Source organism: Aspergillus pseudodeflectus (assembly GCF_044049435.1).
Source record: "Aspergillus pseudodeflectus strain CBS 756.74 chromosome Unknown BJX68scaffold_17, whole genome shotgun sequence".
Taxonomy (NCBI): domain Eukaryota; kingdom Fungi; phylum Ascomycota; class Eurotiomycetes; order Eurotiales; family Aspergillaceae; genus Aspergillus; species Aspergillus pseudodeflectus.
In genome coordinates this window covers 183454-204151 of record NW_027263793.1, presented here as the reverse complement: position 1 = coordinate 204151, position 20698 = coordinate 183454, and the positions used below count along the sequence as shown (strand labels likewise).

Sequence of the window (20698 nt, the reverse complement as noted above, 5' to 3'; positions counted from 1 at the left end):
CCCGACCGAGAAAAATGGCGCTTAGAGGGCAGCACAATGACTGAAGGGAGGGTATTGGAGCAAAGATCGATCTAATAATGACTTGTTATTACCTCGCAGGACGATTGTGTTCCTTTGGCGACCCCGCATTTGAAGCAAAACTCCGAACTTGCTTTTTCTAAAATTATATATCGCGGCTGTCGGTAGCGTGCCACACCACAGGCTCCAGTTAAGCTTAATGTTTGAACAGACAACTCTGATTTACCTTGGCGCATCAAGCAGGACCCTGCAGGATCTGAAGGTTTGGAAATGGATCCAGCATTTATCATGTTGTCAAAAAAGGTTAGGATGCAGACATGCGAGGGATGCCTCAGGGTGACATCATCAGCTGCAGCACCTCAACCTGATCATCAGAGCAAATCAGATCTCAACATAATCTTGCACTAGACATAAGTAATCTAGGCAAAATGTCCAAACGAACCATAGAATCATTCTACAAGACCGTCTCCCCGCCAAGCAAGAAGATAAAAGCAGACGAGGAGCGCATCCCTACGACATTCACCACCGACCCTAGCTATCCGCATCCCATTGCTGATTTCCCACCATCCATTGCAAACGCCCTCGCCACTATCAATTCTGAGTCTACGTCTCCCAAGATAATCAACAACCAGCCCCATCTCGACCTTCTTAACTTCCATCCGCTCATCCCGCAAGCTGCAGCTCGTGATCTGTTCCAGTTTCTCCGGCGCGAACTGCCCTTCTATCGCGTACAGTACAACATCCGTCGTGGCGGCATAAACACCCAGATCAATACTCCGCGATTTACTACTGTGTTTGGCCTCGATGCGACATCGCAATTCATTACTCCTCTAGATGCATCCTCTGCATCGTCTACTTCAGCAGTAAAGGCAGAAACCGATGGCGAACCCGCGAAAGAAAACAGCAACAAGTCAATCATAGTCGACGCCAAAACGCAGAACCCAGTCCCAGAATCCAAATACCAATACACCCCGCGCCCAATCCCTTCCTGCCTCGAGACGCTCCGGCACGCCGTCGAGCGCTCCATCAACGACGGCTCAACCTACAACTTCTGCCTGGTCAACTACTACGCAACGGGCGACGACAGCATCTCCTACCACAGCGACGACGAGCGCTTCCTGGGGCCCAACCCGTCCATAGCATCGATCTCGCTCGGCGCGCAGCGGGATTTTCTCATGAAGCATAAACCCTCTGGAGCTCCTGGGGTAGGTTCTAACCCGCCGATGAAGTTTGCGCTTGCGGGCGGGGATATGATTGTTATGCGGGGGGAGACGCAGGCGAATTGGTTGCATAGTATTCCGAAACGGAAAGGGGGTGAGGCGCATAGGGGGAGGATCAACATTACCTTTCGCAAGGCGGTTGTGCCTGGGGGGACGAATAATTATTATAATTATAATGTTGGCGCTGGGGGAGTTTATCGGTGGGATGAGGTGCAGGGAAAGATGTGTCCTGTCGTTAAGGAGGAAAAGAGTTAGAGGGAATGGTCATAATATAGTATCAATAGCCGGCTCACGTCCTAGAAGCTGGCTGATTATCCTCCCTGGGCTTGTGCCGGTGATTGCTCCAGAGGAATAGAGCAGCCAGCGTATAGTATCGATTCTGTACACCACGCGGAGCGTCGATGTCAGTGTATACACCCGCAGATACAACGGAATTGACACCCAAGTCCTCCTTTCTACTTAGCAAGAACCGACACAAATTACCCGCCTGCAACTCAAGCCCCGGAGGATGTACTCCGTACACATCTCCCCTCGGTAGAATCCTGGAACCGATTCCCCCGAACCCCACCAGGATCGACACGCAATGCGGGGACAACAACCCTAACCTGACGAAACCCCCGGACCAAGACTCGACTATTCGGGGCATTCGCCGGCGGTTCTGCCGATCATGTATTTCTTCAGCAGGCTGCAGCGCTTCGTCGGAGAAATGCGTCATTTGGTTGCTTGACTCCGGCAATTATGTGCTGAACTTAGGTTGATTGGGAGGGTTCGGAGCGGAGGGTGTGGTGGGTTCGTGAGGCGGGGAGCTGCACTTGCATGATTAGTGAGGACAGGGGTGCATAGGAATTGTGGTAATGGAACGGTGGCTCGGTTAAATAGAAGAAGAGGGTATATATGGAGCTCAAGGTATGGCGAGTTCCCGGATTAATCAGATCTGCCACAGAGACACAATATCAGACCAGCCAATATGAAACTCACATCCTTCACCAGCGCCCTCCTAGCGCTGTCCCCCGTCCTCGCCCTCCCCGCTTCGCTCAACTCCCTCACCAAAAGAGCGGACTCGACAAAGGTCGGCTACCTCGCCGTCTACTGGACAACCGAGGACGAAAGCGTCTACTTCTCGCTCAGCTCCAACGACGACCCGTTGAACTTCCAACCTCTCAACGGTGGCAACGCCATCGTCTCTCCCACCCTCGGAACCAAGGCGATCCGGGACACGTCGATTATCGAAGGGAAGGGTGACGATGAGGGCAAGTATTATATCATCGGGACGGACTTGGATATCGATACCGTGAGTCCTCATTTGCTCTCCTTGTCGCATCTCTTTCTGGGACAAATCCTGATTTCTATAGACGAACTGGAACGCCGCAACGCGAAACGGGTCACGGGGGATCTTCGTCTGGGAGAGTACAGACCTGGTAACCTGGACGAACGAGCGCCTCGTAACAGTTGAAGACGAAACGGCCGGAATGGTCTGGGCCCCCGATGCGATCTGGGATGAGGAGAAGGGGCAGTACTTTGTGCACTGGGCTTCGCAATTGGTACGTACCCTCCATCACCAAACTCTCCTGCTATTATACCCTTTGGAAATGCGGGTGACTGACCAAACCAGTACGCCGAAGACGACACAGCGCACACCGGCGACCCAGTCCTAATCAACAGCCTGCGCTACGCACACACCAGCGACTTCAAAACATTCTCCAAACCACAAACATACATTACCCTCGAAACAACGACAGCCATGGACCTCAGCTTCATCCAAGTGGACTCGTCCACGTTCGTCCGGTACTACGTCGACGGCGCGACGACATCCCCAGTCCAGGATATCAGCACGACGGGTCTGCTCGGCGAATGGACGGCGGTGACCGGTTCGATTGAGGATAGCGCTAGCTTCGAGGCGCCGTACCCAGTTTGGGATAATGTGCAGGAGGGCAAGGCGTATTTGTTCTGTGATCGGGTCGGTGGAAACCCTGGTGTGTTTGCGTGGGAGACGACGGATGTCGAGTCGGGAAACTGGGCGAAGAGTGATGCGTATGATTTGACGTGGATGAGGCATTTGTCTGTGCTTGCTGTTACGCAGGAGCAGTATGATGCGTTGGCGGCGTTGTAAAGGAAAGCTGGATATAGTGCGGCCCAGCCTTGAGGTGCTACTGTAGTCAGGCACTTGTGGATGCTAAGAGGTGCACTCTAGGGAAGCTTTCTAGCTAGATGGAAATGAATAGACTAAGAAGCTTAGTACCTACCAAGAGGAAGGAGATCGAACACATGGTCGATCACATAAGCAAGTGCACTAACCAGAGGATAAGATGCTGACTGTCCTAGAACCCTAAGAGGACGTAATCTGAACCAAGACGGCCCTAATTCATTACGGTGTATGATGCCCTAGGCTGCATCTGGTTGACTAGTGGTTGCTGACATGCCTGGTCAATCGCGGCTAATAAATCGCATAAAGAGCAAGGCCAAGAGGATGGGAGGATTCTTCAAACGTACACTGTTCCCTTTTTGGAAGTACGTTTGCGCGTTTTGTATGGTTGGGTGTTGAAGACGACCCAACGTGTAGTATCTTAGCATTCCAGGCCGGACACATATAAGATCCCCCTCTTCATCCTTCAAGAGAATGAGTAAGTTGATCTCGTTTGACGCCATCATCTACAATCTCATATCGCCGAAGCTTCATACTCTACTATGGACATTGCAGATAAATTCCTCTCCTGGACTTCCCAGGATACCAGCACTTTCCCGTACCCGCTACCATATACCTCTCCGACCAAGGAAAGCGATTTTACACTACAGCTGGCTTATGGACTGGTGGGTACAACCCACGTTATCCTCAATGACGGCTCCTGATAGACCACGCACAGCACAACCCCGAAGCTAGCCAGACAAAAGATATCCCGCCTCTACCACTCGAGATCAATACGGATACCCCCGAAACACTAGAACGATCTCCGAATACTACCACCAGCTTCAACTCCCTCCTATCGCCCACCGGTACATGCAGCTCCTCTCCGACCCTCTCGGAGGCCCGAGGCTCAGTCTCGTCGGAGAGCAGCGCGGGCTCTAAACAAGTTTCTTCGAAACCTGGACAGAAAAATGTGAGTTTCCTTTTCTCATTCGACTTCCACTCGCGCTTGTGCAATCATGCCCTGATACTGCCAACAGACCAAACGCGCCGTCCAAAACCGCGCCGCCCAGCGCCGCTTCCGCGAGCGCCGAGACGAGCAGAATCGAACCCTCCGCGAAAAAGCAGAATACCTCCAAGAGCGATACGAAGCCCTCGGGGAACGCCTCGACGCAAAATCAGACGAGGTCAACCAGCTAGAGAGGAAAAACGGAGAACTGAATTCGGAAATCCAGGACCTGCGCCGGCGATGGCGCACGATGGTTCTTTTACTGCAGCGACCCAAGAGTCTGCAGTTCTTGTCGATGTTTGTGGGCGATGCGGGGTTGCCGCTGGATCAGTTGGATGGCTATGTGCGGTGCTTGGATGCGTTGATTTTTCCGGAGAAGAGTTGACTTGATGTTATGATACTACCATATAATACCATCCTTTTCATGACAGGCGATATTCGTAATAGAGAGCTCCTGTATTGTCAGCTCTGACTGATGGACTACGAATACGGCCCATAGCTGGCCCTAATTGGCTCGTATCATGCACGAGCACCGTTGAGGGCTTGGTTAGTCCTGCTATCAGTGTACTATACCCCGTTAAGACATACTTTGCCCTATCTTCCTCGATTAAACCGTCCTACCCAGGTGGCAGCTGCAAGTACATATACTCACCGTTTCGCCACCCCCAGACTCGACCGCATCTAGACTCCATCATGCAACAATCATAGCAATTGATGACAAAACGCCTAGTCACGGCCGGTTTCATAACCGCCATAGCCCCGGCAGTCCGAGTCCCTTTCAGTCTCTCTTCCAGTTTTGCCCCTTCTTGTCATAGTGTCGGTCTTTGTCATCTGGCTGACACGGCCACTTTTCTTAGAAATCCATCCGTTCTCCGCCTCTCTGCGCAGCAGATCTCGCAATTGGTCCCCGGCATTGGACGACTATGGTCTCACAGCCTCAAAGCCCGCTCGATACTACCATCCACGTGCTAGACAAGACGACAGCCCCGGCCCAGAGCTGAGAAAGAAAGACCCCGACTCGACTCTTCAGCCCCCAACGGCCAAACCGGTTGCGATCCATGGCGCGACGAATATCTCCTCGCGCCGTGACTGGTGGGCGTGTACGAAGCGCTCCTTGGCATGGCTGAATCATCTTTGAAATCACCGCTGCGCCGGCTGTTATTGGAGCCCCAGGGAGCTATGGCAACGCCAGCGGGTTAGCACAGCTTAGCCCCCGCACTATGCATCGCGGCTGGAGGAGCCGACTGGCTCGATGGGGCAAGGAAGGGTCCACTCGTGGTAACGGGCTGGAGGAGTCTCTACCGGGGACTTTGGGAGCGTGCTTGTCTATAAAAACCATGAACGGGACAAGGGGATTGATTGATTACGAAGCAGCTGCTGCGATCATTATTCATCAACTGTCCGTCTTCACATTCAGATCCTGATTCTGTCAATCAATGGCACCTCCACCGAAACCGCAATCCTCCTCTTCAAATTCAGCCCGGTCTTCCATCTCCTCTAGCACTTCTCTCAAGCTGCCAATTGGCAACCCTGCGCCAGCACCACGGAGAACAGCCCAAGGGCCAGGTGGAGGCGGGTTCCTCTTCGTCGACTCACAGGCCGATACAGCCGAGAACCATGCGCTCAAAAAAGAGAAGCAGGCGTTTGCCCTGAACAAGTATTTCCGGCGGCGGAGGGAAGCCGCAATTGAACGGGTCAAGCCCTCGAAGCCGCTGCTGAGCTCTCGTCGGCGTATTGAGCAACAATCGCAATTGCCGAATCCAGCCTCGGGCGATGACGAGGGGACCGAGAACAGGGACTGGGAACTCGAAGATTTCAGCGACGCCTCTGCAATCACCCAATATACATCTCTAACTACGTACCTCAGCCAAGGCCACACGGACCCGTTCGCCTCCGCCGCGGTGGAACTGACGAGCCCGCGATATAGCTACTTCTACCACTGTACTCCCTCCCCCTACCTACCCTAACCCCCCACCCCGCTCCCGCCAAGGGCCCCTTCACTTGCTAACGAGTCGCAGTCCGAACCCACACAATCCCCGCCTGCTACCCGCTCGACGCAACTCGCATCAGCACCTACTGGTGGCGCCAGGCAATCGCCCAACCGGCCCTGCTGCAGGCCCTCATGTTCCTCGCCGCAGGCCACCAGGCAAGTCTGCAGCTGACGAATAACGCGCACGGCCGGAACTCGCAAGAGACGGCGTTTCGGGCGCTCAAGGACTCGTTGCGCTCCCGCGGGGATAGTCTGAAGCTCCTCCAGGATATCATTCGGGATCCCGGGTGGGCCGTTGCCGAGTCGACGGGGTTGGCGATTGCGACGCTGGTTACTATCGAGGTTTGTTCTCCTATGCCTTTTTGTCCATTTTGAGGGAAGTGGGTTGGTAACGTGTGTCGGGTTTAGGCTGTGAATGCAAACTTTGCCGCTGTCGAGGCGCATGCCAAGGGGCTCCGGAGGGTCTTTGACCTGTTCGGGGGGCTGGACCGGGCGGATCATATGTTTCTCTCCAAGATCTACCTGTACGTCTCTCCCATGAAAACAGGCTACCTACATGATATGATGAAGCTAACAGATTCGATAGAAGCGACGTCAAAGCGGCAGCCCTAACAAACACGCGGCCCAGCTACCCCATCTTCCCCAAATGGCGCAACGCCATCCTGCAGCACGCAAAGCTGTACCAGTTCGAAACGAGCGCAGGACAGGGACAGGGACAGGGACAGCCTGCGCACGAACTCAAGCTCATGACCCCGCGGCACCTGGGTACACTGGGGACCTCGATTTTCAAGGCACCGTGGTATCCTGGTCTCGCGTCGAGCATGAAGACTTTCCTCAGGGTTTTTTTGAGACTGCTCGTTTACTACGAGTCGGCGGTTCTGGCGCCGGAGCTTGTCATGGATACGGATAATGATTTGTATATTCTCTTCGAGCATCAGCTTTTGGATACGCGGTACACGACTGCGGATCGCGTCATCACGACGGCAGAGGACGAGGCCGAGGCCGAGGCCGAGATGAGCAGGAGCCTAAGCGTAAATCCAAGAAGCAGCCCGCTCAACGAACCGCTCCGCCTCACGCTCCTCACCTTCCTCACGACCAGAATGTGGCATCTGCAGCCCTTCCCCGCGATGGAGTATACGACGCGATATCTAAAGGAAGGCCTCTGCGCCACTCTTCCTGACGCAGAAATAGACCGAGATAGGGATCCGGAGACTGCCCTAACCACAGATGCAAACACAGATACAAACACCGTCCTACACCACCTTACCACAACCGCTCCCGACCTCCTCTTCTGGATCCTCTTCGTCGGCGGGATGGCGAGCCAGAGCTATACCTCGTACCCATGGTTCGTCGAGCAACTGGCCCTGTCGGTGCGGTCTCTCGGGCTATGCGAGTGGGAACAGGCGCGCAAGGTGCTAGGCGGGTTCTTCTGGTGTGACCAGGCTGGGTTAAAGAGGGCGGAGGAGGTGCTCTGGCGGGATGTCCTTGGGAAGGTAGCCGCAATTGGTTGGGAGGGGGACGGAAATGATCTCGAGGTGTGATTGAAGATGCATGGTTGCTTTCCGAGCTGAAGGATGAAGACTGGCAAGATTGAAGCGAGAAGAAGGCCCCTTTTACCTGCGTGGGGTAGGGCGTTCGCGTCATACAGCGTGGTAGTAGATGCCTAAAGAGGCTCAGCAGTGCGTTGTACATACCAGCTAAGGGGAACGCGGGCGCCAGGGAAGCCTACTCTGGCGCTCGAGAGTGCACAGCAAGCCACTACCTTGCATAAGCATTAGGACGAGCAATTCTGGTGATTGTTCCGAGATTGTTATTGCAATGGCAATTCACACGGTAGGCTTCGGCAGATCAACCAACTGCATCACCTTCTTCAACGAGACAGGCTTCGTGACGAAGACATCGACACCTGCTTCGTAGGCCTTGGTGATATCATCATTCGAGCCCAGCCCGGTCAACGCAATGATCTTTGCGGGGGATAGAACCTGCCGCTCAGCTTCGATTGCACGGATTGCTCTTGTTGCCTCGAATCCGTCCATCACGGGCATTGAGAGATCTAGACATTCGACATTAGCATGTGTTGCTCCTGGAGATCTGGCTCGTAGCACGAATGGATGGGAAAGAGTGGCTCACCCATGAAGACGTAATGATAACCCTCGACTAGGGCTCTAGCTGCAGCAACTGCTTCCTTACCGTTTACTGCCTTGTGAATGACGATGGGTTCTTGCCGCTCGATTATCCGCTGCAGGAGTAACATGTTGATAGGATTATCTTCCACAAGGAGGACGCGGCGGGGTTCTGCCCCTTTAGCAGAATCAGAGGCGGTAGCTGAGTTCTGCTGCGCTATATCCCTCTTTACAGAAGTGCTATTCTCAGGTTCTGAATCGCGGGCTAAATCTGGAATGATAGGTTCTGTCGTGGAAGGTAACAGGGACGGCCCCGCTGGACGTAGAGGGAGGCTCATCTTGTGGCTTTGGCTAGAATGCGCACCATTTACCATTTTCTCGCCACTTTCGCCAGGAACAGGTCCAGGTAGAGGTTGGGGCTGGGCCTGTAGACAAGCTTGAATCATTCTGGCCAACCGGTATGGACCACAGGGAAGGCTCAACCATCCAATGCGTGCGCGGATATGATGATGCCCGGTCGACTTCTGGTAAGAACGATGCCCTTCGCGATGAAGAATCAGGAGGTGAGTTTCCTCTGTTAGACCGTGCAAGCGATGCAGCTGGTTCTCATCGGCTATTACCAAATCTGCGGATAGCCCAGGCGACCACTTTCGAACGGGTATGTCAAACCACTGTTTGAGATATTTCGTGATGGTAAGGAAGGACCGGGGGGAGTGAGTCGATGTGTCTTCTGGCTCGACGAAAGCAACCGTTTTCAATTTCAGCGCTTGCCTTACGTTTTCGACAGCATCCTCAGGATTGCTGCCTGGCGATCCATCAGGGGCAACTATATGCTGTATCCCGTTGGGCTTCTCCGGCCGCATAAGCGGAATCGCGACTTTGACCACGGTACCTGTCTCGACCTGGCTCTTTATCTTGATGGTGCCCTTGAGAGAACGGACGATGCTGTTGACCAAGGAGAGACCAAGTCCCGTGCCGGGCGAGAGAGGGTTCTCCTGCATAAACGGGGTGAACAGGTGATGGCGGAGATAGTTGTTCGATATGCCTCGTCCGGTATCAGAGACGGTCAGAAGCACCGTGTCAAAGCCATCACGGGAGCTTGTTTTGTTCTTTGGCTCGATCTCCAACTTCACACGAATGGATCCTTGGCTGGTATACTTGAGGGCGTTGCCAAAAACATTCATGACAATACGTCGCAACGCCCCAGGGTCCAGCGAGAATGTCCAGTCGTGCTTGTCAATATCTAAAGAGATGTCAACGTAGGTCGAGCTACCTAATGTTTCGCTAGCTTGGGTGATATTGAGATGATGTGCCCCAGAGCAGATACTCTGGATTGCGTCTTCCACGATAGTGACAATGTCGACCTCCTTTAGAATGTACAGAGAGCGTGTCTCTCGATGCTTGCTAACCGAACCGTCCATCCGGTTTCTCCTTCTCTACGAGTTGATTTTGCTGAAATCTAAGATTTGTTCAAACACATCTGAGAGAGTCTGACTGCACGCGCGAATAGTGTCCAGAAGCAGCATCGCGGAGTTGGGCATTGTCTGCTCAGCGAGAAACTCGACCGCAGCCAGAATACCATGCAACGGGCTCCGAAGTTCATGGCTAGACCAATAGTTTAGTCTCAGGGGCTTTTACAGTTCCAGAAGCCAGTGAAAAAGTAAACTCACGAGATACTGCCGATAAAGGCTGCCTTCTTATTGTCCGCTTCTTGACTCCGAATGCGACTGTCCTCCGTCATCAACGAAGAACAAAACCCGAGCACGCCGCCAAGTTCAACATTAGGACTGAAGATTCGCGTCTCCTCGGAACTCCAACAGAAACATCCGCCGAACCAGCGAGAATTCAACGGATCCCACAAGGGGGCAAAGATGATCCGCGTAGCAGTCGGAAAATACACCCTTAGGAAATCCGTGTCCTTGCCACTCAAAGCACCCGAGGCACGGGGATGCAATAAAGCTGGTGGTTGGAGAGTTACCTGGTCAGTACTACGTTGATTCGTCTCCTCATCAGAGGAGAAAGCGGTCCCGTCACGGTGGAAATACCACAGGGCGCCATGACAGAAACGGCGCATTAGCCGCTGTAGGAAGCGTCGAGTCATCTGCCTTGGAGGTATCGCGTCCTGCGCGTCTCCGTCAACCCAAGTCTGGCTGTGCTTGGTTGAGATTGCCCAAGCGCTAGCAGCGCTCCGCGGTACGACGTCGGGATCCTCCACCAACTCTTCTTCGTCATCAATGTCGACGCTGAGCCTATCTTTGAGGGCGAAAATCGCAACGCCCCCGTTCTCGCCTAAGCCCAAGCTCCGGCGCATGGTGTCTGCAGCGCGCTGGAAGGCTTCACGTCTATTATGCATTGGAGAAGCAGCGGGTGTGGCAACAGGTTCGGGATCCACATTGCCCCGTTTTTCTGGACGGGGCAAATCCAAGGCCTTTATAGACAAGCCCTTTCCCTGTACCGGACTCACTGTAGCAACGGTCGATTTCGTGTCTTTCGAACAAGGACCGACATTCGCCTGTGGTGGTGAAAGGGGAGGCGTACTGGGGGGTGATGATTGATCACTATCAGACATGTCGACACTCAACGAGGAAGATTCGCTCTGACATTCGGTTTGGCGTTGGTCTTGCACAAAGGAATTGAAGCCAGAAAGAACCCTCCTCAGGCGACCACTCTCGAGCGACCGACGCGACGTTTCCAGATACTCCATTACAGCCCTCGCTGTGACGCCTATAGTTTCCTTGTGAGAGTCAGTCAAGACAATATTCGGACACGGATCAATGACATATAAGCTTCCGATATTGATGCCATTGCTAGTCATGAGGGGCGTTCCAGCATAGAAACGGAAAAAGGGGGACCCGGACACGCAGGGAATGCGGCAGTATCTAGGGTCAAGCTGGAGGTCATCCACGGTGAAGAGAGGATACCTGTCTTGCGGCGTCGGATAGAGTGTGATTGTTTTCTAGGAGGATCAATGAATGGCCTCTGTTTGGGACCGCTATAATAAGTACCTCGCACAACGATCCGGCCGCGGGACCCCGCGAGCAACCCATCCAGAGCCCATCGCCATCATTGTAGACGCTGTTGTCGCCGAGGTTCAGCGAGCGCGATGCCTCGGCCACGACATATAGCGTTTCACGGTCAATCAGACTAATTCCTGTTTAGCACACAGTCACAAATGAAGACACTTGTCGCCACAACTACACGTACCTGATAATCGCACGCTGAACACCTACCTTGACGGCGGCCAGTTGCGCCAGAGCTGTAAGGACTAGATTGGGACTGGACTTTGTCTGGTTACTCGAGGCGCTGGGTGTATCGCAGGGTGAGTGATCAGGCAGCAAGGCCGGGTTATCGGGCTGGAAATAATGGAAAAGCTCTCGAGCGCGATGGTCCGCTTCGTGCTCCTCTTGCAGCAGCGGGGCCGGAAATTGCGATGCCTCCATTGCTGTAGAAGGCGGGGCTACTTATAAGCCCCGGTGTTGTTTTGTCTATCGATCCCGGGTGTGAAGAAAAGACTGTTGCTGTGGTCTGCTCAGATTTCCAGCTGCAGGGTGGCTTCAATCTGCACGTGTGGCGAGTTCCAGGTTTTCTCCGGGGAAGCTGCGTCACACGTGTGGGTGCTCCCGGATCTTGCAAAGTGGGCCTCCGATCTCGCGGTCTAGACCCAGGCGTATGCTGCCATAAAGCTTGGCTTGATTCGGATGTACGGAGTATAATCCTGCCAGTGGCGACTACCACGTATAGATTAGAATAAGACTTTTTCAAGGCCGCGTGAAACTGGTCGGTTTTCCCATCGGCAGTACTCTCAGGAGAAGAGAGCTCATTGTGTTTCTCTTCGACACGAGGCTATGGTATGGGATGACAAGCGAGGGCTTGCATTGAGCAGGAGGGATTGTCAACTGCTCAGAGCGTCGCCCCGCCTGTGGCACCGAGTATCGATCAAGTCCCAGCAGATGATCGGTCACCGGTCGTCGCGCAGCTCCAACCCGATCTCACACGAGGCAAGGTTTGTATCAGCACCGAACTCCTCTAGAGTTCTCATAATTCTCAGGTAGACCCTCTCTTCCGCGATAGACCACGCAGTCTGCCCACGAGAATTCACGGCATTTGGGTCCGCACCCGCGGTTAGAAGTATTCTAACAATAGTCGAGTCGCCTGTGCGTACTGCCACTAGCAGTGGAGTTTCCCCTCTGAAGTCAGTTGCATTGATGTCAACTGATTGCGTCTGCAGTAATGCTTCAACAATGGACTCGCGGTGGCCGCATGCCGCGTGATGGAGAGGTGTTCTTAAGTCGAAGTCTGCCGTATCTGGGGGCGCGCCTTGCTCCAGGAGCCTTTGCACGGCCCATAAATGTTTGTCTCTGACAGCTGCTCCCAGTCTGTAAACAAAGCGTAGCGTTTCTGTGATCTGGCATCCGAATCTCCTCTCATAGAGTTTTAGAATCTTTATACCACTATGATTTGATGCAGCAGTGGCCAGTAGCACGCGATCAGTCAAGCATAGCTTAACTTCGTTGGGATACTGCCTTGCGAGTACGTCGGCCACTTTATGGCCAGCCGCAGCAATGAGAATATCTTCTGTAATTGGTATAGGCTTTCCACTGGCCCACATGAACTCAAGCTTCTCTTCGGCCGCGGTCTCCCATATAAAACGGCCGAATCCTTGGGAACGGTAAAACATTGCCTCCATCATCGTCCCCGTTATGGCAAGGTGATTTGCTCGAGGAAGAATCAACCGTAGCGCGTCACACCCAGCGGCAACAATAGCGGCTTCAAGGACTTTCTCAGTAATCGGCACACGTGTACCAAATCGATGCAAGAGATATTCCAGAGCCTTGGGGGCATGATCAGCGGCGTCAACCATAATATCCTCGGTAAGTCGGAAAGAATCTCCGGCGGTATCGATGAGGAACCGAAGAACTGCCGTAGACTGCCAGCTCCGCATGCTGGCGCGGATTAATGCATCATCCGCGGAAGATGACCCCGCTAGCCTGTGGAAGAGAGCTTTGAATGTCGCAAAATTAGCTTGTTCTGGTGGATGAGAACTGGTCGCTGCGGCTCGAAGAACGTCCTGGATCATAAGCTCATCCCCAGGAGAGCCTACTGCAGATACAATTGCCTCTCTGGTCACGAGATGACCATTGGCCCGAGAAAGGAATAATGCGAGTAAGTCTTCCGAATCATTAGCGGCTGCAAATAAAGCTTCTCTCGTAACCATGACTTTGTCTTCAGGGTACTGAAGGAGGGCTTTCACTGGTTCCCAATTGTGGTAATAAGCTATAAGCCTGGCTGTGCGCTCCGTTATCAGGAGGTTCATGGCGGGATAGAGTTGTTGAAGGGTGTGTATGATGTCCTCACCATACAGCCAATTCTGAACTACAGAGTCAATCAGATTCTGGCAAAATTGACTGTTGAATGTTGGATTGCCTCGCTGGAGTATGGGCAAGAAAATGTCATGTCTGCACCTTCTCGCACAGCGAATTATGAGTTCGTCTGTAATCGCAACCTGGCTGTCCGGATGGGCGAGAACTGCTCCAACTACCTCAGTATATTCTTGATAACAGGACATTGCCTCAAGAACCTCCTCTGAAAGCCAACTCACGCCATGGTGCTGACACAGGAACGCCTTCAGCGGCGTTAAAAAGTCCATCGAAAGCCTTCGACGTAAAAGTTTCAGCCATTCAGCTGAGCTCCGCAGTTTCGAGGGCTGGGCATGAAACAGAAACTGAAAAGTTCTTGCGTTTCCGGCAATGGCGATCCGGGCTAGCAGATCTTCAGTCAGAAGAAACTTTTCCGGACCTCTGAGAACCAACGCTGCCTGGTGTTCATTGGCAACAGCGTAAAATGCTGCCATACGAACTAGCGTCGGGCACGTGTCATTTCCTTTCACGATTAACTGAGATATGATCACTTGTAGTCCAACCCCAAAAAAATACTCCGCTTGCTCAGCAGCTATGACGATATCCTCGGTGAGTGGAATATTCCAGCCTTGGTCGACCAACATCTGGAATATGACATTGCTCTCATAGTAATTATGTATTACTGCCAGAATGAGATCCTCTGGTATGACATGGTAATCTGTCAAGACCTGTTCACATATTGCTGAGATGGTCTCGATGGATCCATGTTCGAATACGGTCATGGTAAGTTCGTCACGACGCAAAGGGTTTCGGTCAACCAGAGAGTAGAGATGCTTTACTAGGGCGACTCTAGTATAGCGTGCGGCACTCTTAGAAAGCTGCCCGCTAAGGCCCACCGAGTCACTGCCGAGCGATTCAAGCCAATGCATTATCTTCGGGCCCCAAAGCCTATTTGCAACGGCAGTCTCGAGTAGTCCGCTCGTGACGCGGAAATCGTCTCCGAGATACCTCACTAACAATTCCATCAATTCTAGCCCATGTGCACCATTAGCCGCAGCAGCCAGGACAGTTTCTTCCGCAATTGTAATCCCTGAGACATGGTCTAGTATAAGCTCAATTGTCCTCGCAGACCCATGGGAGGCGGCGAACGTCATAAATTCTTGGTCAATGAACTCACAGGTGCTCGACCTTGCTAGAATCACTGTCAACAACGCTTCATCATTGGCCTCCACGGCCGTGCTGAGCATGTCTTTTGTGAAGGCAAGAGCGGGCCGCTTCTCCAACAATATTGATAACACATGGGCGCGATAGGTCGCCGAGCAGTCCCACAAGTGATACAGGATAGGGACCATATCACCAAGGAGATCAAGAATGATTTGAAACATTTCAAACATTTCATGAAAATCGTCTTCGTCAGGGAAAAAGTCCAAGTCCACTGATACGGGCAATTGGTCACCGAGACAATTCCAGAAAATCTGAACTGTCTTCCAACTTCCCCGAGGATTTAGAAGTGCTTGCTGGACCACGTCCTCGGTAATCAAAGGTTCGACCGCTGGATAATCAACTAGAAGGGCAATAACTGCTGGATCGCCGTGTCTAGCTGCAGTTTTCATATGCTCCTCCGTAAAGATGGGTTTGTCACTAGAATGGCGTAAGATTCGTGACATGATTTCGAGGACGACACCCTTATCCGAACCCAGAACAATGCCATGAAGAAGTCTTTGACTAAGGACAAATTCGTCCCCCTGCCGCTTAATATACCATTGAAGGAGGTCGATATTCCCACACTCTGCAGCTGTCAAAATGATGGATTCTGTTATCAAGTTGCTGACTCTTCGGCGGCTAAGAATTATCTTAATAATTTCCCTGCCGTTTATGTCGTTTCGTAGAGCAGCCATTATGACACTAGTTTTGACTATAGCAAGCGGCTGGTCAAGGAGGAATGAAAACATCCTCGTGTCACCGTTGCGAGCGCTTGATTCCAACAGATTCTGAAGTGCATGCGTATTACCAAGACCTTCTAGGATATAGTTGACTACCGGGAGGATTTTCCATTGGCCGGCTAGCTCAAATAGGGAGTGCAAATTGTAGTACGTCCAATGGGACAGTTCGTGATAACTGACAAATGCCCTCCATGCGTCGCGTACTTGAGATTGTGGTTCGAAGAATATTGAATGTCGTTGCAAGATACTGAAATCATCGTACCCTAGATAGGCATGTTGGGACCAGTATAGGGCGGAGTAGAAGAGGAAGGAATCACTCTCTTGCGTATATTCATAGATATCAAAATCCTTGAAACTAGCAACGACCAAATCAAGGCAGCGATAGGCAGCCTGAGCGTGTGCTGGCCTCTCTTCAACCACTCGCTGCTTTCCTCGGAGCAGAAAATCTTTGAGAGACTTATGAAGAAGAGTAACAGTCTCATCCTGCACCACGATAAGCAACCGGCACATATGTATAGTGTCCCTTGTAAAGGAGTGGCGCACATCCTCGTCCTGATCTAGATAGATTTGGGCGAATTGCGAAAGTTCGAGTATTGTCAGCGGACGAAGGGCAATTGCAACTACCCCAAGGATACGGACAACGGTTTCAAATTCATCCGGAGCATGGTCTTTTGCAGATTCAAGAAGAGTAGTGTACAGTGAATCCAGACTTCTGGGTAGCCTCTCGAGAGTCTTAACAGCGTTTTTGGAGGGGACGTGGAGTAATTCTCGACACGCTATTCCCACCCAAAGTGACGTGCCGTCCGCTTTGTCCTTCAGGATGCTGGCAACATCTTGTCGGATGGATTGAGGATATGTATTCCTCCTGCTCAGTTCATCAACTTTCTTCTCGATGAGTAAATCCACATCATGCCTAAGACTGGGGAAGGACGACAGATCGTGATGGTAGAATTGTCGTAGGTGGCGGCCAATTTCCTCGTATGGTCTACTGGTTACCAGTATATAAAGGCCAAGGCCATCTGGTCCTCCACTGCCTTCATCGAATGTTTCGGCCAATTGGGCCAGTAGGGTCTCTTGCGAGTCTCGAGTGCACTCATCGAGAGCATCGATGATGCAGTATATCTCGCCGAACTCTTTGGCAATGGCAAGAAGAATGGACCACAGGGCCTCAAAGGATGTGAAAAGCTTTTCTTTCCGAACAAGATACTTTGGCATGAGGAATCGCACCCATTCCGGGTGTTTGTGAACTAGCTGATGTAGGAGACCGCGCAGTATGGATGTAGCCGAGGTGTGTTTATCAGAACTGGATTCGCAAAAGAAATACGCGAGCGTTTTCTCATTACTTTGAAAGCAAGGACGTGACTGCAGGATTTCAGTCATGGCAATTGTTATGGTCGATTTTCCGACTCCGGGATTCCCGTGAAGCCAAAATATGCTTGGCCTAACATCGGTTTGGCTGGAATCGCCGAGCCACAGTTTAAGCTGTTCTGTGTCCATTATCCAGTCGCATGTTCCAGGAACATGGCCTCCTTTTCTGCGCTTTAGCCGGAGGAGATCCTCCTCAGGGTCTGTGATGAACAAAGCGCGGCAGCACTCCATTTCTTCAGGTGTAGGCCTGGGCACATCTTCTATTATCAGCGTGAATCTCACTGAAAGGATAAGGGAGTTTATTTACCTGAAGATTCCCCAAGACTTGGTACTGCTCTGGGAACTCTTGACAAAAGCAATGTTGCGTATGCCGCTGCAGTTATGGCCGCGTATCCCTGCCATTTCTTCTTCTTATGAGAGTCACAATAGTCGCAAATACCGCGGACCACGAGGCAAGGAAGATAGTTCATGAGTCCAGCGGCTTCCATCTCGAAACAAAGAATTGGGAACTTGCTGCTCAAGGCGTCGCGAGCCGAACCATCTTTCATTAACTGGTTCCCCGATGCAATGAGTCCGTACCAGATATGGGGTTCTGTCGTTGAGCGAGATTCCCGTCTTACGAGTCGATCAATATCACACTGGCTGCAGTCATCTTCGAATTCTGGATGGTCGTAGGATGATTCAAATAACTGATCTCCCTCCGGGCCTGGACAGCGGAAGCTGGTCATCTTCCCATTCCGAGCCAATCGCTCCGTGACAATCGTAGATATCGGCTCGTTTAAGGTGGGATATTGAGCCTCAAGGCTCGCCATGGCCCCTAGAAGGATTTCCGGGGGGCGATTAAGAGTACCTGTTTGCTCGAAGCGTCCGCCAGCGACCGATTTGCCAAAGTCGTACTGAACAACCCCAGGGTATTTATCCACTGGTTTACTAACAACTATGTCCCCCAGGCGAATGTCGGCCTTCTCACTCGGAACCCCGCCGCCAATTCCGACCATGAGCCCGTATTGAACGTTCGGGAAGGATGATCGTAAGTGGTTGACGACTGCCGCTGCAGAATTTGTGCCCATGGCCGGTAGGCAGACCATAACGATGTTATGACCACTGATGCTGCCAAGAGTGTATGAGTTGGTATCGCCGCTGCGTTGGGCAAGGTTGGGATGGATCTCGTCGAGCATCGTCCTGCCGGCTGCCATCTCGTGGGGGAGGGCGCTTATCCAGGCGACCGTGTAATTGTCGTGAGAGAGAGAGGAGGGCGCCATGATCAGAGAGTTTCGGTAAGGGATTGACCAGGCATCAACGCGTGAGATTGAGGATCGACTGACTCGCTTGTTCCGTCAAGTTGGTTGGATTGCTGCTCTCTGGTGTTGCGCGGCCAAAACGTTACTGCAACAACACACATTGGGGTAGCCGCTGTGTTAAGCTTTTCAAGTCGCAGTTGAGAGTGAAGGTGGCGACGTTTAGACACACACACAAGTCAAAGATTCGATGGTAGGAATGTTTTTTCTCGATAAAAACGATGGACGATCGTTGAGAAGGGGAAGTTGCGCTGCTGCTCAGGTTGCCTTACCCCGCCAGCCACAGAAAGGCAAGCAGACCCCTCAGGCGTCAACTCGCAGCCTTGCGTGACTTGATCAACCATTGAAATACCGCAGCAAAGAAAGTGCTAGGAGTAATAACATTCCGTCTATATTCCTACATTCAAAGACTGAACTCCAACCTGTTCCCCGCAAAATCCCGCGCAAAAAACCGACTCGGATACTCCACTCCTTTCGCTCCTACGCGTTGTCAGGTTGTTTGTTTGGATTTTCTTCCCCTCTTCCTCCCAGCACGCACCTGAATTTTGACCACCGGGCTGATCAGCCTGCAGTGGCGCAGCATCGCCCCCTCGCACGTGGTGATCCCATATCCGCTGCTGCAACTCTTGCAGCTTCTCGGGCGATTCCAGCTTGAAGCACGGATGACGACGCGACGAGAGCGACTCGTTCGGACCGAATGCGACGTGAACTTGCTGGCCAGAATTTCCGATATCGAACCTGCGATTATTAGGAAGACCGCTCAGCGAATGCACAACTGACTCACCAGAGAAGTGTGCCTTTTTGCAAGTGCGGGACCGGCGCCGAGGTGAGACCAAGAGTTTCCCCATAGAAGGCCTCGGCCCTGTCGAGGGTCCCTTCAGGGACGAGAAGGTTGATGTGCGCTAATCCGGTGATCATTTTGGTTGTTAATGCAGTCGTTCTAGGGGTCTGGGGAGGAATTGTGGTTCTTGAACTTGGGGAGGGGTCAAATTTATCCACCCCGCATTCTGGATGTCGCCATCGGCGTCTGGACCGAAGATCGGAAATCACCACGCGTCGGAAACTTGTTCCCGCTAAGACATCCATCCATTTATGCTCTTATCTGCACAGTATTTACAAGCTTATTATCTTCCAATCAATCCAGCAAGATACGCAGATCCGACGCCGACAATGACCACGAAGATCAGAAAGTTTCGAGCCGCAGCGATCCCGCACCGAACCATGTTCTTATCATACCGGCGGTTCGTCGCGTCCAGCGTGTTACCCTCTGGAAATGGTTCGTCCGGTATAGGTTTGTCGAGAAATACGCACAGCGGCTCCCAGCCATCCTGAACCTTCCACACGAGCAGTCTCTCCGGCTCTACCAGACCCTTGATCGTCGCTGAATGCTGCTCGTACACCCACTTTCCGTTTCGCTCCAGCGAGTCATAGAAGAATTTATTGAAGCAGTGAACCGTATACTGCACCGCCCAATACATATCCGGCTGGAACCAGGGCAGGACGTGGTACCAGAATCCGCGGGCATGAGGCAGTATCAGCGCCGTAAGGCTGTCATACCACGAGTCCACGTCGCGATAATTCAGGATGACTTTCGCCTCGGGATAGCACTTGATAAGCTCGGGCGCGAAGATCGCGCAGGGCTGATCGGTAACTGCCTCCGCGTGGCCGATAATAGCGTCAAAGTCTTCACGGGAGAGCTCGGGGTCCCCTTTGTGCGCTGTCCCCTGGATACCGTATTTGCGGCGGCCAAGCAGTGCCCACTGCTTCCATTGCATTGGAGTCGATTCGCTCATGTCGAAGCCGTGATAGACGTGGTCGTAGCCGAGGATGATCAGCGCCCGGCGCAGAGATTCGGTCGCTGAGCGCGACATGCCGAGTGCCAGCACTTGCATAGGTTTTGTTCGCACCCGTGGCGCCGGAGATGGGCCGGGATATATCCACCTCTCGAGGAAGCCCATTTTGCTCGAAATTTGCAGATTCCGATTCAGTTGCGTCGAGCATGTCTCCGAGTTCTTATGGACTCCTCCTCCTCGGCACTGCCACATATGTCCCTCTAAGACGGATAAGGTTGCATCACGCGCTCTGTGATTGACGGTGGGGACAGATGTAATCCGATGTAATCAATATTTTGTTATGTAGCAGAAAACCGACAAGATCCGGTGGCAAAACCATGCAATTAGTCCCACAGTATGAAACCCACCTAGGTCAACCGGAGTACTGTTTGTCTACCTTTAGTTCTTCCTATATACT

General features: G+C 52.5%; 8 protein-coding genes across 8 annotated transcripts; 4 read left to right on the top strand and 4 right to left on the bottom strand.

Moving 5' to 3' along the window:
• Nucleotides 1-446: 446 nt before the first annotated feature.
• On the top strand, nucleotides 447-1493 carry BJX68DRAFT_265965 (alpha-ketoglutarate-dependent dioxygenase AlkB family protein; the record flags this gene model as incomplete). The annotated part of the gene is made up of 1 exon (XM_071045365.1): nucleotides 447-1493. One exon carries the CDS (start codon nucleotides 447-449, stop codon nucleotides 1491-1493), a length of 1047 nt encoding a protein of 348 aa, XP_070899974.1.
• A 712-nt stretch (nucleotides 1494-2205) lies between these two features.
• BJX68DRAFT_265964 (glycoside hydrolase family 43 protein) lies at nucleotides 2206-3348 on the top strand (the record flags this gene model as incomplete). Its single annotated transcript, XM_071045364.1, has 3 exons — nucleotides 2206-2529; nucleotides 2591-2779; nucleotides 2851-3348. The coding sequence occupies 3 exons, from the start codon at nucleotides 2206-2208 to the stop codon at nucleotides 3346-3348; spliced, it is 1011 nt and encodes a 336-aa protein (XP_070899973.1).
• A 575-nt stretch (nucleotides 3349-3923) lies between these two features.
• On the top strand, nucleotides 3924-4754 carry BJX68DRAFT_265963 (bZIP transcription factor; the record flags this gene model as incomplete). Its single annotated transcript, XM_071045363.1, has 3 exons — nucleotides 3924-4046; nucleotides 4100-4333; nucleotides 4401-4754. The coding sequence occupies 3 exons, from the start codon at nucleotides 3924-3926 to the stop codon at nucleotides 4752-4754; spliced, it is 711 nt and encodes a 236-aa protein (XP_070899972.1).
• A 1051-nt stretch (nucleotides 4755-5805) lies between these two features.
• Nucleotides 5806-8194, top strand: BJX68DRAFT_275175 (uncharacterized protein; the record flags this gene model as incomplete). Its single annotated transcript, XM_071047795.1, has 4 exons — nucleotides 5806-6310; nucleotides 6388-6701; nucleotides 6768-6883; nucleotides 6937-8194. 4 exons carry the CDS (start codon nucleotides 5806-5808, stop codon nucleotides 7898-7900), a joined length of 1899 nt encoding a protein of 632 aa, XP_070899971.1. The 3' UTR covers nucleotides 7901-8194.
• Nucleotides 8186-11922, bottom strand: BJX68DRAFT_254722 (hybrid sensor histidine kinase/response regulator; the record flags this gene model as incomplete). The annotated part of the gene is made up of 6 exons (XM_071042925.1): nucleotides 8186-8412; nucleotides 8490-9918; nucleotides 9961-10087; nucleotides 10153-11438; nucleotides 11488-11626; nucleotides 11687-11922. The coding sequence occupies 6 exons, from the start codon at nucleotides 11920-11922 to the stop codon at nucleotides 8186-8188; spliced, it is 3444 nt and encodes a 1147-aa protein (XP_070899970.1).
• Nucleotides 11923-12440: 518 nt separating this feature from the next.
• On the bottom strand, nucleotides 12441-18412 carry BJX68DRAFT_265959 (uncharacterized protein; the record flags this gene model as incomplete). The annotated part of the gene is made up of 2 exons (XM_071045362.1): nucleotides 12441-17407; nucleotides 17458-18412. The coding sequence occupies 2 exons, from the start codon at nucleotides 18410-18412 to the stop codon at nucleotides 12441-12443; spliced, it is 5922 nt and encodes a 1973-aa protein (XP_070899969.1).
• On the bottom strand, nucleotides 18253-19452 carry BJX68DRAFT_235551 (putative glyoxalase family protein). Its single transcript, XM_071039893.1, has 3 exons — nucleotides 19233-19452; nucleotides 18987-19186; nucleotides 18253-18928 (listed from the first exon to the last, which is right to left on the bottom strand). Exons 1-3 carry the CDS (start codon nucleotides 19364-19366, stop codon nucleotides 18852-18854), a joined length of 411 nt encoding a protein of 136 aa, XP_070899968.1. The 5' UTR covers nucleotides 19367-19452; the 3' UTR covers nucleotides 18253-18851.
• A 51-nt stretch (nucleotides 19453-19503) lies between these two features.
• BJX68DRAFT_235548 (sulfotransferase family protein) lies at nucleotides 19504-20452 on the bottom strand. Its single transcript, XM_071039892.1, has one exon. The coding sequence runs from the start codon at nucleotides 20404-20406 to the stop codon at nucleotides 19573-19575; it is 834 nt and encodes a 277-aa protein (XP_070899967.1). The 5' UTR covers nucleotides 20407-20452; the 3' UTR covers nucleotides 19504-19572.
• Nucleotides 20453-20698: the final 246 nt, after the last annotated feature.

Excerpts from the sequence above, each read along its gene's own strand:
- BJX68DRAFT_235551 (XM_071039893.1), bottom strand. The coding sequence starts at position 19,366 with ATGATCACCGGATTAGCGCACATCAACCTTCTCGTCCCTGAAGGGACC. Across the intron at positions 19,187-19,232 it reads CAAAAAGGCACACTTCTCTG|GTTCGATATCGGAAATTCTG; the intron begins GTGAGTCAGTTG and ends TAATAATCGCAG. Across the intron at positions 18,929-18,986 it reads GCCCGGTGGTCAAAATTCAG|GAGCGAAAGGAGTGGAGTAT; the intron begins GTGCGTGCTGGG and ends GACAACGCGTAG.
- BJX68DRAFT_235548 (XM_071039892.1), bottom strand. The coding sequence starts at position 20,406 with ATGGGCTTCCTCGAGAGGTGGATATATCCCGGCCCATCTCCGGCGCCA.